Source organism: Chanos chanos, chromosome 3 (assembly GCF_902362185.1).
Source record: "Chanos chanos chromosome 3, fChaCha1.1, whole genome shotgun sequence".
In the NCBI taxonomy this organism is placed as follows: Eukaryota; Metazoa; Chordata; class Actinopteri; order Gonorynchiformes; family Chanidae; genus Chanos; species Chanos chanos.
The window spans coordinates 51228560-51241378 of record NC_044497.1 but is presented as its reverse complement, the minus strand read 5'-3'; the positions used below and the strand labels follow the sequence as shown (position 1 = coordinate 51241378).

At 39.3% G+C, this 12819-nt stretch overlaps 2 protein-coding genes across 2 annotated transcripts; one reads left to right on the top strand and one right to left on the bottom strand.

Annotated features, from left to right (window-relative positions):
- Positions 1-6438: 6438 nt before the first annotated feature.
- On the top strand, positions 6439-8362 carry ndr1 (nodal-related 1). The gene is made up of 3 exons (XM_030768027.1): positions 6439-6745; positions 7302-8065; positions 8210-8362. The coding sequence occupies exons 1-3, from the start codon at positions 6439-6441 to the stop codon at positions 8360-8362; spliced, it is 1224 nt and encodes a 407-aa protein (XP_030623887.1).
- Positions 8363-9168: 806 nt separating this feature from the next.
- Positions 9169-12484, bottom strand: eif4ebp1 (eukaryotic translation initiation factor 4E binding protein 1). Its single transcript, XM_030768884.1, has 3 exons — positions 12040-12484; positions 10196-10390; positions 9169-9946 (listed from the first exon to the last, which is right to left on the bottom strand). The coding sequence occupies exons 1-3, from the start codon at positions 12173-12175 to the stop codon at positions 9915-9917; spliced, it is 363 nt and encodes a 120-aa protein (XP_030624744.1). The 5' UTR covers positions 12176-12484; the 3' UTR covers positions 9169-9914.
- Between the last annotated feature and the right edge of the window lie 335 nt (positions 12485-12819).

Below are 12819 nucleotides of genomic sequence, written 5' to 3'. Positions count from 1 at the left end.
ATACTTTAACTCTTTCTGGCCTTGTTTATCAGTGTTTTCAGACACTATTTGGAGCTTTCAGATTTTAACAGTGTACAACAGGTTAACTGCATTGTAAAGGCAAGATCCCTGTGAAAATTTAGCTTTATTTTTGAAAAAATAACAATGCGCTAGCTCATACCATGATCTCTGGGAAGTGATGACAGAATTTCAGTGTTTTCACACAGATATGAATTAAATTTACATGAACTGACCATCATGTTACCCAAGAATTAACACAGTGTTTTTAACATGACATGTCTTGAATTCATGTTTACTGATATTGTCTCTCAGATTATTGAAAAAACCTTTGTATTAACAAACATACTGGTCTTGTGTCAGTTACTATGAAAAATCATCTTAATATAAGAGAAAACATTACTGATATTGTAAAGGTAGATACCACATCATATCATGATAGAAATACAATAATGACGTTTGTGCATAACAACAGTACATTTTCTCATAAGAATTACAATTACAGCGATGGCCGTCAAGCCGCGTCATAGTTACTATTGATGTTGACTATCTATAAATTACATGTAACCCTGCTGAGATGTTTTCATGGATTTTCAAGTAGTAATATTTACCGTAGAACTTACCGCTGAAAAACAGGTCTGTTTCCGTGAGAACCCCGTCAGCAAAAAAAAAAAAAAAAGCATGAACTGGAGAGATTGTGTGTATGATCCCGGAAAAGTACTCACAGACTCCTTAAATGCCTAGATTTGCCAAAACAAAACAAAAAAAATGGAATTTCATCTCACATAGAATTCTAATATTATACTTGCATGACATTATTATAAATGCAGACAGACGCAGGCATTACAAAATTACAATGCTACAAAGGTGTGTAATTTGAAATATATATATATATATATATATATACAAACAGAGCTTTTTTTTTCCTTACTTAACTACTTTTTTTTTTCTTTTTTTGTCTAACACAGATGGTCTTCAAAGAACACAAGCTATCTCGCCAGAGGGCTCAGGAGGTTTTCCATCCACCAAGCAGACTGTCATTCCTAATCAGAGATTTAGAACGGAAAAGAGATGGCTTCTTGGCATGACAAGTACTTTATCCAACAATAGATCTGTGTGTGACAGACAGTGTTTCATAGCCTAACTACAAAACTAAACCAATGCCGCCAGAAAGGAATTTTTCTTCCCACACTTGGCGTTGTACCCATATTTTATTCTTTTGTCAAACAGTGTATAAGAAATCAATAGAGTACAACCTTTTTGTGTAAGAAAGTACATTTCACCAAATACTGCCCTGCAAGGCTATTAAACTGAATCAGTAAATTATACTTTTGTTGCAAAAGCAGCACAGTGTTCCCCAACCATTCACTGAGGCTTTTTAGACAATACAAAACAATAATAGTAAGAGGTAAATAAGGTAAGACATTTTTAGTCTTTTTTTTTTTTTTTTTAAATATTGGCTTTGCAGAAACTGTTCTGTTTAACTGCAGATGAGACTTGCTTGTGTGAATGTACTTCTATGTAAAGGCTAGCCTTTTAAAATGAAAGGAAGTATCTTTGATCTTAAGTCAAGTTCTTTCATCTGGGGAGCTAGACAGGAAGCAATAATTTTGATTACGTGTTAGATTTTTCCTAGCTCAAAAATAACTGTTCTCAGATTGCCTTTTTTTTGACTTGCTGTGACTATGAAATGGAATGGAATTATTAGATGTTGGTAGAGAAATGTTTTTTGCGGTTAATCACAATGACTTGATTATCTTCAAGATATGATGTACCATTTATCTATTGTCCTTTTCATTTTCTCAGCAGTATAACACTGATCACATTAATTAATACTAATACACACATAGTAATATTTTTTTTAGTGAAAGACTCACTTGTTTCCATTCATAAACACATTAAAACACAAGGTAGGGGATAATGTTATGATATTTGCAGTAGAATAGATTATAATAAATAAACATCAGTTTACTAGGTACTACAATTAGAGCCTAGCTGGATCTTCTCCAGCACTGACATCCATCTAAGTCAGATAAGGAATTCATAGGCAGCATAGATTTTAATTAAGTGAGAAAATGGGCAAATGGGCAGAGCATACCATTTAGACAATAATTTGCCTAAAAGGAAATATTTGCAGTGGAATTTTGTAATTAAATAACCCAAAACACACAGGAGTTTTTTCCCCTCAAATCTTATCATGCTGATACAGACCACAGAGGTTAGCAGTGTGAAATTTTTGGACGGATCATGTTTACATGCGTGAATCACAGATGGTTCTCTGTGCTGTTGGTAGCACTTTAGTTAGTGTAAATTCAGTTGCAGTGGATTTATCAGGAATCACTCAAATGGCAGTATATAAGCCCCCCCCCCCTCATTCCCTGCTCAAAGTATGGATTTGCAACAAATTTCAGCTAAAATAAGGCATTTAGATTTGCAAAACAGATACCGGTGCATATGCATTGTGTATAAGGCAGAGCAGCTTTTGATAACTGTATGGTTAATTGTCTAAGCAAAGATACCAGTACTTATCAGAGGAAATGGGCTTATTAATCTTTTTTGATGAGGGGCTGTTCATTGATGGATGGATTTTGAATGCAGTCTTCTGATATTATTGTTATTATTATTATTATTATTATTATTATTATTATTATTATTATTTTTAATAAACTTTGAACAAGTTTGGCATCCCAAGAGATTCCAGCCGTTCAGAACTTTCCATCCTGTAACTCCATCACACACCACTTCTTCATGAACAAACCTGAAATTGATCTCCATGATGAATGCAAGAGGAGCTTGTTGCAATATCAATATTGCCTGAAATGAGTGCTAGACAATATAAACACCTTATATCTCCTCAGAAATGTTTTCCACTGTTTGAATAGGCATGATAACTCATATACTCAGGAGGAAAAATATGCTTAAGCTTCCCTTAAAGGTTTTCACCTCAAGTTATAGATATAAGACTAAAGATCCCTGGTGACAATATTTAGCACAGATTCACAATTGACCGTGTTTTTACATTAGTGGATTGAATTGGAAAATCCAGAAGTCATTTTGCAAATATTAAATAACCAGAAATGCAATTTGATGCAAACTTATAAAATATATGAAATCTAATCTTCTCCTTTACAACACAAAATTTCAGCCAAGAGTTCATTTAGCGCACAACTCGGGAGAGAAGGTTAGAGCGTCTGTGGTTTTCAAACTGCAGAATTTGTCATTGCGAAATCTGTCAAATTCTGCTCCTAACTCTGGATGAAAACACTTGTGGACAAAGCATACCTGTGATAGTTCACTGGCCACAGAAAGACAGGTCAGGCCTCTGCTCTGAATCCTAATCAAACAGCACTGATCATACAGAACTTAAGTTGGTATCAAAGGCGTATTTCAAATGCAGATGCTTCTACACACTGAAGATAATTATCCCCATTATTCAAATGACGCAGAGGCCGCTCAGCAGCCCTTTCATATTTCATGAGCTTTTTTGTTTTGCAATCGCCGGTAATGCAAGTGCACACTTCTTTTCTCTAGGCATCACACAAAAGGGCTGATTCTGTGCCCCCCCCCCCACCCTTCTTTCTGTCTGCCCTTCTTTTTTTTTCTATTTTTTTTTTTTTTGTGGGAACAACCTGAGGACTCTGTTTTGCAAACCGATTTGCAGCAATCAGCGTCCCTGCCGATTAATTAGGCTGGCTGCCCAGAGCGAGATGTGTCTGTCACAGCAAGTCATTGTCACTTTTCAAGGTGTCCGTGTACAGCCTAAAGTCCAATTAAGTCATGGTTGATATCCACTGAAATCTGCTCTGCCGGGTTATGAAGTGATTGTAGTGGTTGCGTTATGTGTCTGCAGAATGGCTGAACTGTCGAATTATGTGATGACTGAAAAAAACAGCAAAACAACAAAAACCATGAAAATATCCAGCATAAATGTCATAAATGTAAAGCCAACATCAGCACACCCAGCTCATGAGATAACTGATATCATTTAACTTTTATACAATATTCCCAACGTTTCTTTGCCGACATGATTTGCATCTATATGCTCTTTCATGTCTTAAATCCCCATTTTAAAGAAGGAGGTGTACATAATTCAGCAGCATCTTGGTCCCTGTGAGAAGGGCTAAGAACATTCCAAATATGCAAAGACTGATATGTTTTTAGGGTTTGTTTTTTTTTTTTTCAAGCTTCACTGTTCCAGAATATCAATGACTTTGAATTCAGCTGACTGATGAAATGGAAAAACGGACTGAACACTGGAAAAAACACAGACCTGAATTCAAACTTCACTAGAGGATGATACGTTCAATTTCTTCTAAGTTTACTCAAAAGTATATTGTCAGTGTTTTAAATGTAAAGTCACGTATGTACTCTTCCAGCCAAAAACAGTGTGTAAATAAAACAGTTTTTAACTGAATGCAGAGTCAAGTAAATTCATTTCAGCCTTATCTTTTCCTGGGAATGTAGTTGATCAATACATAGCCACAGATGCAGGAAAGAAATTCAAAGTTTCCATACAGAGAATGGGGTGCATGAAAATGTGACTCGAATTAATCAAAAGTAACTTATGCCCGGGAGATGGCCATGTGAATACTTACAATGCTGTTCAGGGAAATGACCTGACCATGCTCTCTATTATGTAAATACAGCCAAGATCAGTGAAAACTCATGCAAAGCTTCTCATTAGAACGTCTAATCTTCTGAGCTGTAAATGAGGCTGAAAGTTAATCTTCACCTGAAATGATCTGTGCAGGACAGTCTTGTGCTCCATTTCCAGTACTTATGATGTTGGACAGTTAACTGATCACATTCTCTGAGGCTCTTTTCACTTAAATAAACCTAAAGCATTAAATGTGCACGCATTTGCTGATTTTTTTTAAGGAATCTGTCAGAAGTACTTTAGCCATGCCATAAAGAAACCTAATTGACTCATTTTCAGCCGATGGTCAGTTGCAATATCCTGATCCCACAAATCAAAGGATGGGTAGCAAACTGATGAAAGTTTAAAATCTCTTGTTAGATGATGGAGAAACGGGCACAACTGAATTTGCGATATAAAACATGCTGCAATAATCACGTGGTACACAAAGCCTTAGGTTATCGAAAATACTGTGTAAACAAAACCCTTTAAGCATTGCAGGCCCTCAGTACCCCCTCAGATGATTCAAAATGTGCTGCGCATCGAGAGGACTCTTATCCCAAAAGCGTGTCATGTATAAATACTGCCATCAGTTGGCAGAGAAAGGAAGTACATTAAGATACAACCTACAATACAACTCAAAATAAGCTAATGCGTCCAGTTGCGCCTTCCACAAACGTCTTTGGTTGACGCGAAATTGCTGCCATTAGTCCACGAAGCTCAGTAATGGCACTGACAGCATGTCCCATAGCTATGCAGAATATTATTTAATATGAAGACCTGTGGAAATCTAATATTTTGACGAGATGATTTGATATGGTAGGCTATATTGTACTGTGTAGAAATTGAGTTTACAGGTTGCGTGTGCTCTATGCGAAAGATTGTGTGCAGTTTTGATCTAAAAGAGGTGCAAGGATCTACTCTAAGTTTAAACTTCATTATCACGGAATTTTTATTTCGGAAAACTATGTCCTCTGAAGATTGACCGGTTAAAGTCTGATATCTATTTTGTCCATCCATGACTGCAATTCTATCACAGGTTCAAAAACTATGAATTTTAAAAATGGCATCAATACCTAGAGCAGAAAAAAAGATTTACTTCAATAAATGGAAATATCATTTGAACAATAAGGCTTATCGGAAATATAGCCTAAATTGCGAAAGGCGGGAACATGACAAAAGCTGTGGAAACAAATTATATCTGGTTTAAATATATCCCACTTTGCAGCCAACTGTAAACTAGAGTAGTATTGTGGTTGAGTCGTTCGCTCATATATCAGGAGAGGCTTTTTGTCAGGGGCAAGGTAATACGCAGTCTCTTTTATCTTTCTTAACAAGGTGAAAACTGGCATTTACAAAATGACTTCCCCTATTTTTTTCCATTATAACTTTGGTTTCTTACGTACAACTTGAGTGGTTTTCTCCCATTAATCAAAGCGACATCCGTGAACTAATCTGGTTCACTAATATTATTCTTGAGCCAAATTATCAAAAGGATCCTCAATACACAGCATTCAATGCTGAGGAATTAATGTTTTCACACCTTTGGCGCACAAAAGACGGTTGGTTTCGATACACAACGACCTTGCCACATGTAACCCTTCATCCTTCCTTTAAGCGACTATGGATCACAAGGGAACTTCAAAGGTCTCAAGTGTCTAGGATCATCAAAGGGCTATAAGGCTCTATAAGTGGACTTTTGCAGCCCAGCATCATCCCATCCTGATCATTTTTAACAGAACTCCACACGAGACGGACCTCCGAGCAGTCTTTGACTCACGACTGGAACTGAACCTATTTGGATTATGAAACGGTTTGTCATCGAGATCTTCTGCACTCTCCTCGTGCACTTGGTCCAGGCTGCGGGCTCCAGTTCGTTTCCCGGTTTCCACGAGGCAATTTTCAAGAGAATGCGGGCATCCTCGAAAGTTGGTGGAAGTCAGACGATTTCTGCTCGACCTTCCAACAGATACCCACACTACATGATGCATCTCTACCGAACATTACTCGCTGGAGATGGTGGAAGATCATCTCACAGTACCTCTGGCGGTGCTAGTCATGACAACCCAACTTTGCACAACTCTGACTCGGTCCTGAGCTTGGTTGCGAAAAGTAAGTAAATAATTTATTACTTGGAAATTGTTTTCACAGATTGCTGAAAGTCCTTTTCAGATCTAAGATAACATTTTTAAAAAATGCACGTGTAGCCTACTTTCTTCTCTTTAAAAAAAAAAAAGAAAAGAAAGAAAGAATACTGTACGTCTCAATCTTTGGTAAAATTTTAAGTTTTATTCAGTGATATTATGCTATTAAAAACCGGGACTCCTTCATTTAATTCGTAATTGTTCATCTCCGTGTAATTAACCAAAGTAATTTATAATGCTTATTGGTTGGTGTGTATTGGCTTCAAGTCGTCTGTTACAAAGAGACATGTGCTGAGCAATACACATTGGAACAATAAGAGCTTTCAGCCTCAGTAACAACTTGTCTAATGTAAAGAACAACGTGTGAAAGCTGTTCCATAGATAATTGATTACCAAATATCAATTGCTGAAGTAAAATCTTTTGTAATCTAGTGGACTGTGGGTGTGTCTAATACTTGTCAATAGCCTATAGTTCTGTATATGTTGCCCTTTTAGTAAAGTTCCTCTCCCTTTATTTTTCTCAGGTTGCCAGCAAGTTGGTGAGAGGTGGTCAGTAACCTTTGATATGTCATCCATCTCAGCAAGTGACAATGTCCAAAGGTCGGAGCTGCGTATACACCTGCCAGAGTTCTCAGCCTCCAGACACGTGGCTGTAGACATATATCATGCTTCCAAGCATGAGTGTACCCACGGTGTCCCTTGTTTGGAGGAGAATCTTCACCTGGGCAGTATTACAGCAACACCAAGCGACTCTACCTCCCATTCCTCTTGGAGGGTCCTCAACATCACAGCCTTACTCAAGTACTGGCTGCACCAAGGAGATCCAGTGCTCAACCAGGAACATGTTGAGGGAGCTGAGAAGGGAGAGGAGGAACGAGAGAGTGTCCATCACCCCACAGAGGACAGAGTCATGATGGTGGTCTATTCCAAGCAGAATCCGACAGCGGGCGGACAGAGAGCGTCGACTCTTATCCGTACCGCTGAGCACTCCAAGTACGTGGTTCTGGATCGTTCCGGAGAGTCTGCCGGTAGACGTCACAAGAGAAACCACAGGGGTCATGAGAGAGTGCGCGAAGCTGCCGGCTCTGGCATGGCTCCCAGTACGTCTCCGGCGGAAAGCGAGAGGAAGCCACTGTGCAGGAAGGTGGATATGTGGGTCGATTTTGACCAGATTGGCTGGAGTGAGTGGATTGTTTATCCCAAGCGCTATAATGCTTATCGTTGTGAGGGGAGCTGCCCCACACCACTGGATGAGACATTCACTCCAACAAACCACGCATACATGCAGGTAAGCTTATATTTACGAGCAATCTTGAAAATAATCATGGGCATTGTCAGTTATATTTTCTTTCTTTTGAATTTGTGACTTTTACTGCATTCTGGTTTATGTACAGTTCATTTGTTCTAACATTTGCCTTTTCATTTCTTTCAGAGTCTACTGAAATTGCACCATCCTGACCGCGTTCCGTGTCCGTCTTGCGTGCCGACCCGTCTGGGCCCTCTTTCCATGCTGTATTTTGAGAATGGGAAAGTGGTAATGAGGCACCATGAGGGTATGGTGGTGGAGGAATGTGGCTGCCATTAACATTTTCCAAATCTCATTCAACATTAGCACTTTAAACTTTGTGAGATCCAGACTCGTGTCTTCATGGAGCGACAGCTAAGTGGTCTGAACCCGATTCTGTGTAGACAGACTTTAACTGAGCACTGACTAAAATCCACCAGAGAACAAGACGTAACGAAACTGTGTGTTCCAAAAGGCACGCTCAACACTGCCACTGTGGAGGCAAATGGCGCTTTTGATAAAACTGTACAGTTTTGGGTTTTTTTAAGATTTCTTGGATTACACCTAATACTTACCGTGAGTGATTGCATGATAAAAAAACAATGTAACTGAAAAACCCAATTTCTTCTTGGTTACTGAATGTGTAATGAATGTTTATGAACAGAAAATGTAAATTCACAAATTTAAATAAAAGATTGTATTTTTATGCAAATGTCTTACTCTTGTCTCTGTTTCAAACCATGATACAATGTACCCATATCTTTGAATGAGAAGAAATTGGTGTTTGTAAAAAGCTAATTTGCAAAAAAAAAAGGGAAGAAAGAAAAAAGTTTAGGCCTCATGCCAGTAATGGTGTGGATTTATTGCGCAGCCTGATTTGGTAGTTTGCCACAGTAGTACAAACACCCCTGGCCTAATGCAATTATGTCCCACAAAGACAACTTGCTGAGTGGTGGACCAGAGGTGCTAGGGTCAGCATGAGGTGCCAGGATCTGTAAATCTCATGAACCCGCCACCCCCCCCCCCCCCCCAGACACACACACACACACACACACACACACACATATTATCAGAAGTACGAAGACAAACAAGTCATGAGTCCTCAGATCGTTTTTTTTTTTATTATCGCTGCTATGTTTCAATGTCTCATTGGGAATAACTGGGTAGAATAAACTCATACAATTTAGAGAATTCCATTGCATTAACAAAATAAAAAGTTGTTGTTTTTTTTTTTTACATTCTAATGAGCGTCACTTATGGTGAAAAATGCTTTTCAAAAGAAAACAAAACAGAGTTCATGATTATCAAAAATATTTCATCGCCAAAAGAGAGGGAGAACAATGGATTATTCTTTCTCGAGTGCTCATTCATTTAAAAGTGGCGAGAATGCTTATTTGTCTCGGTTTGTAGACCACTGATATTTGATCAAAAAAGGCCATTGAGTAGATGCTCTCTCTACAGATCATTTGATAAACTAGGCTACCAGTCCAAATTAAATTAACAAATGGTACATTATAAACTTTGAGAGGCCTTAAGCCATAAATGAACGAAGATGTAACTAAGCAGGACCACGTGATGTGGTGTGCTTAGTGGCACAACCTGAAAACTCTTGAGAGAGTGGAGCTTTTAGGCACAGCAGTGTAAACCAGGAATCTATGGTCAAAGTTTGCCTTGACTGACAGCAACAGTGCAGAGAAAACGTTCTTGTTAAAACAGAAGGTAAGAATGGCAGGAGAGAGGGTGTGTATGGGAGAAATCCTCTGATTTTTTGAGATCCTCTTAAAGAACAGTCATCACAGTAATCCGTCTTAAATATTGTTTCCCTCTCGTGCTAGGTCCTTCTACCTCGCAATCAGATGTCCATTTCAAACTGGGCGTCCTCCACTTTAACAAAAAAAAAAAGAGAGCGAGAAAAACAATTAGTCAACATGCAAATGCTTTTCTATGTACGTATAACTTAGGTAATTACAGAGCTCAATGCGAGTACTTCTCTGGACATTCTCTTTTTGAACTTGCTATGAATATTTACAACGACTACAAAGAAGGTAAGATATATTCAGCACTCTGTATTCAAGGACAACAATGCATATTCAACACTCTTTGGTGACTGCGAGTTTCAGAGGGCACATTTACCTGCGCTTTTGTCTGCAGGGGGGCTACAGTTGTTATTGTTGAGGGTCTGCTGGTTGCGGGCCTTGTCATTGTTGATGCTGGCTGTTGGTGGGCTGGTCACCCCTGGAATGTCAGGGAGGCATGAGGGAGGTGTGCGAGCCAAGGGGGAACTGCGACAGTCCAGCAAGAACTTCCGATCGTAGATGATGCGGGTGCCTGCGGAGAACAGTTGTGAAATCCATGGAGGAAAGCCAGAGGACTGTAAGGGAGTGCCATGTTTGTCACAGTTTACAGCCATGACACGTGCGTGCGGGCAAGACTTTGTCAACATGTTCCAACACGCTCCTATGACTTGCTATTTTGCATATCATGGCACAGTTACACAATTTTTAAAACAATGGGTAGGACAGATATTTTATTAAAAGAAAAGTTTACTTTATGCAAAGTTAGATATGTCCAGGTTGTGCCACCAGTAAATAGGCTTTATCGCTCTTCTGATAGTGGGGGGAAAAAAAGCAAGGGCACCAGGCCAAGTTTGAGAACAGAGTATCTGTCCTGCTATCAGACCAGTTGAGTTCACCGTCAGACTTCCCACAGTGCTGGCTGCACATATCCTTGAGCTGATATTCTGGTACATGTTGCACGGCATTATGTACAATTTAAACAATTTTCTGGGGAATGATTAAAAGGAGGCATCAAAAATTAAGGTTTCTTTCTTGAACAGTCTTGAACTGTCGATTGGCAAGGCTGAAAATACTGAAAAAATGGGAGTTCCAACACGAGTCGGGTTGTCTTCAGAGTCTTATATCAAACATAAACTAATACTAAAGAATTTCTCACTATTCGCCATATTAACCAACTTGAGTGAAATGTGAAAATGCCGGTTAGTTGGTATTATGATACTTTAAAACTCAAGACACTGCAAGGACAGCAAGATTTCTGCACGGACGGACATGAAGTCAAGAGTTTTTGTTTGTTACTGTTCGTACAGGGTATGCCCTTTTCACCACATCCTTCTCTAAAATAAAAAGGGAAGTAAGCAAGTGAAGTAACCACTGAATTAAAAAAAGTCACATGCCAGGGACATGATACTGCTGACCCTCAAGACTTCAAATTGAAAAATGGTAGTGATTACTGCACACTACGTGAGGCCAGCAATCCACAACTCCTTTGAAATTTCAGTGAAATCGGTTGGGAACACAGGCTGGCGTTTTTCTGTCGGGGAACGCGAACCTCAGCGAAGAACACAGATAGCTGGTTACGTCACTAAGATGTCAGAGCAGCATGTTTACGATACGAGTCTCGTGCTCAACAGAAATAGCCAACAAAGCAAACATACTGGTTCACATTGCTTGGTTATCGTTATCGTTAAATAACGGGAACAAGTAATCCAAGCTCGTACCTAAAGTTCAGTTAAGTAAAGCTACCAGTAACGAAAATGCGTCGCGACATGATTGTTTTTTTCACCCGAGACAACAGAAAGGTTAGCATTTATGCTATAGAACAAGTGATCCTCATACGTCAAGAGCAACCTCAATTTTATAAAATGTGATAAAAAATACAGAGACCAAATAAGTCTGTAGTCACAGTACACATAACAGACAAAAGCATGTCAAATGGCGTACACGATTTTCACGACGGATTGAAGCTCAGCCGCTGAGTACGTGCAAATTGATGCACATGAAATTAACAAGGAGTTGCTCAATCTGTTGTGCACTCGGATTTAGCAAGGTATTTACTGCCTCGGTACACAGAGTACAATATTTTGTCATGGACGCTGACACTGCCATAAATGTACTGTAAGCATTCAAGGTGTGGCCAAACAGCTGAACTGTAAAATCAAGGCATCGATATAGCTTTGTTACCTCCAGGAGTAGTGCTAAACAGGGTCCCCCCAGGCGTAGTGGAGTAGTCATGGGGCAAATGGGCCGCGTCGTTGATGGTCACGCGTCTGGTGGTCGGAATAGCCCGACTGGTGGTCTTCTGACTGCCCATGGACATTTTTGATACTGCTGTGGCAAAGTTAAATTTGTACTCAAATCTAATCGTACCTCTACTTCTGTAGTTACAATCACAAATTTTTCGCTAGCTAGCTCGGGAAAGCTGCCTCGAAAAAATTGAATTTAAGCCAACAGCTAGCTATTTTTGATATACTGTTTGCAAGCTACGTTTCAGCAAACGTCCGATACATAGAAAAATAAATTATCCTACATCTATTAAGCTTTACAGTTATTCACTCACACATTCACTCCCGCACGCTAGCTAAGTGCTAGACCACGTTTCTCTCTCGCACTCCCTCATACACACACCACGCACCCAACAAAACACTGGTACCAGGAAAGGGCTATTTAAAACTGAGAAAACACTGTAATGTCGCCCTCATTGGTGTCTGTCAGAATAGCAGTAACACATAGGGAATTGTAGTTTTTGTGGACTCACGGCTCACACGCAGAGCAGAGCAGACGCGCTCGAACGCACGCACACACACACATACAGTGTTAGACAACTCCCCATATGTCACATCTTTCTTTATTAATTTCTGTAAATGGTTTGAGCTGGTGTGCTGGGTAAATGATCTATACATATCCTCATGTCAGAATGAATCTGATTAAAAGGCTTGTATACATATATTCATGTTTGATTTT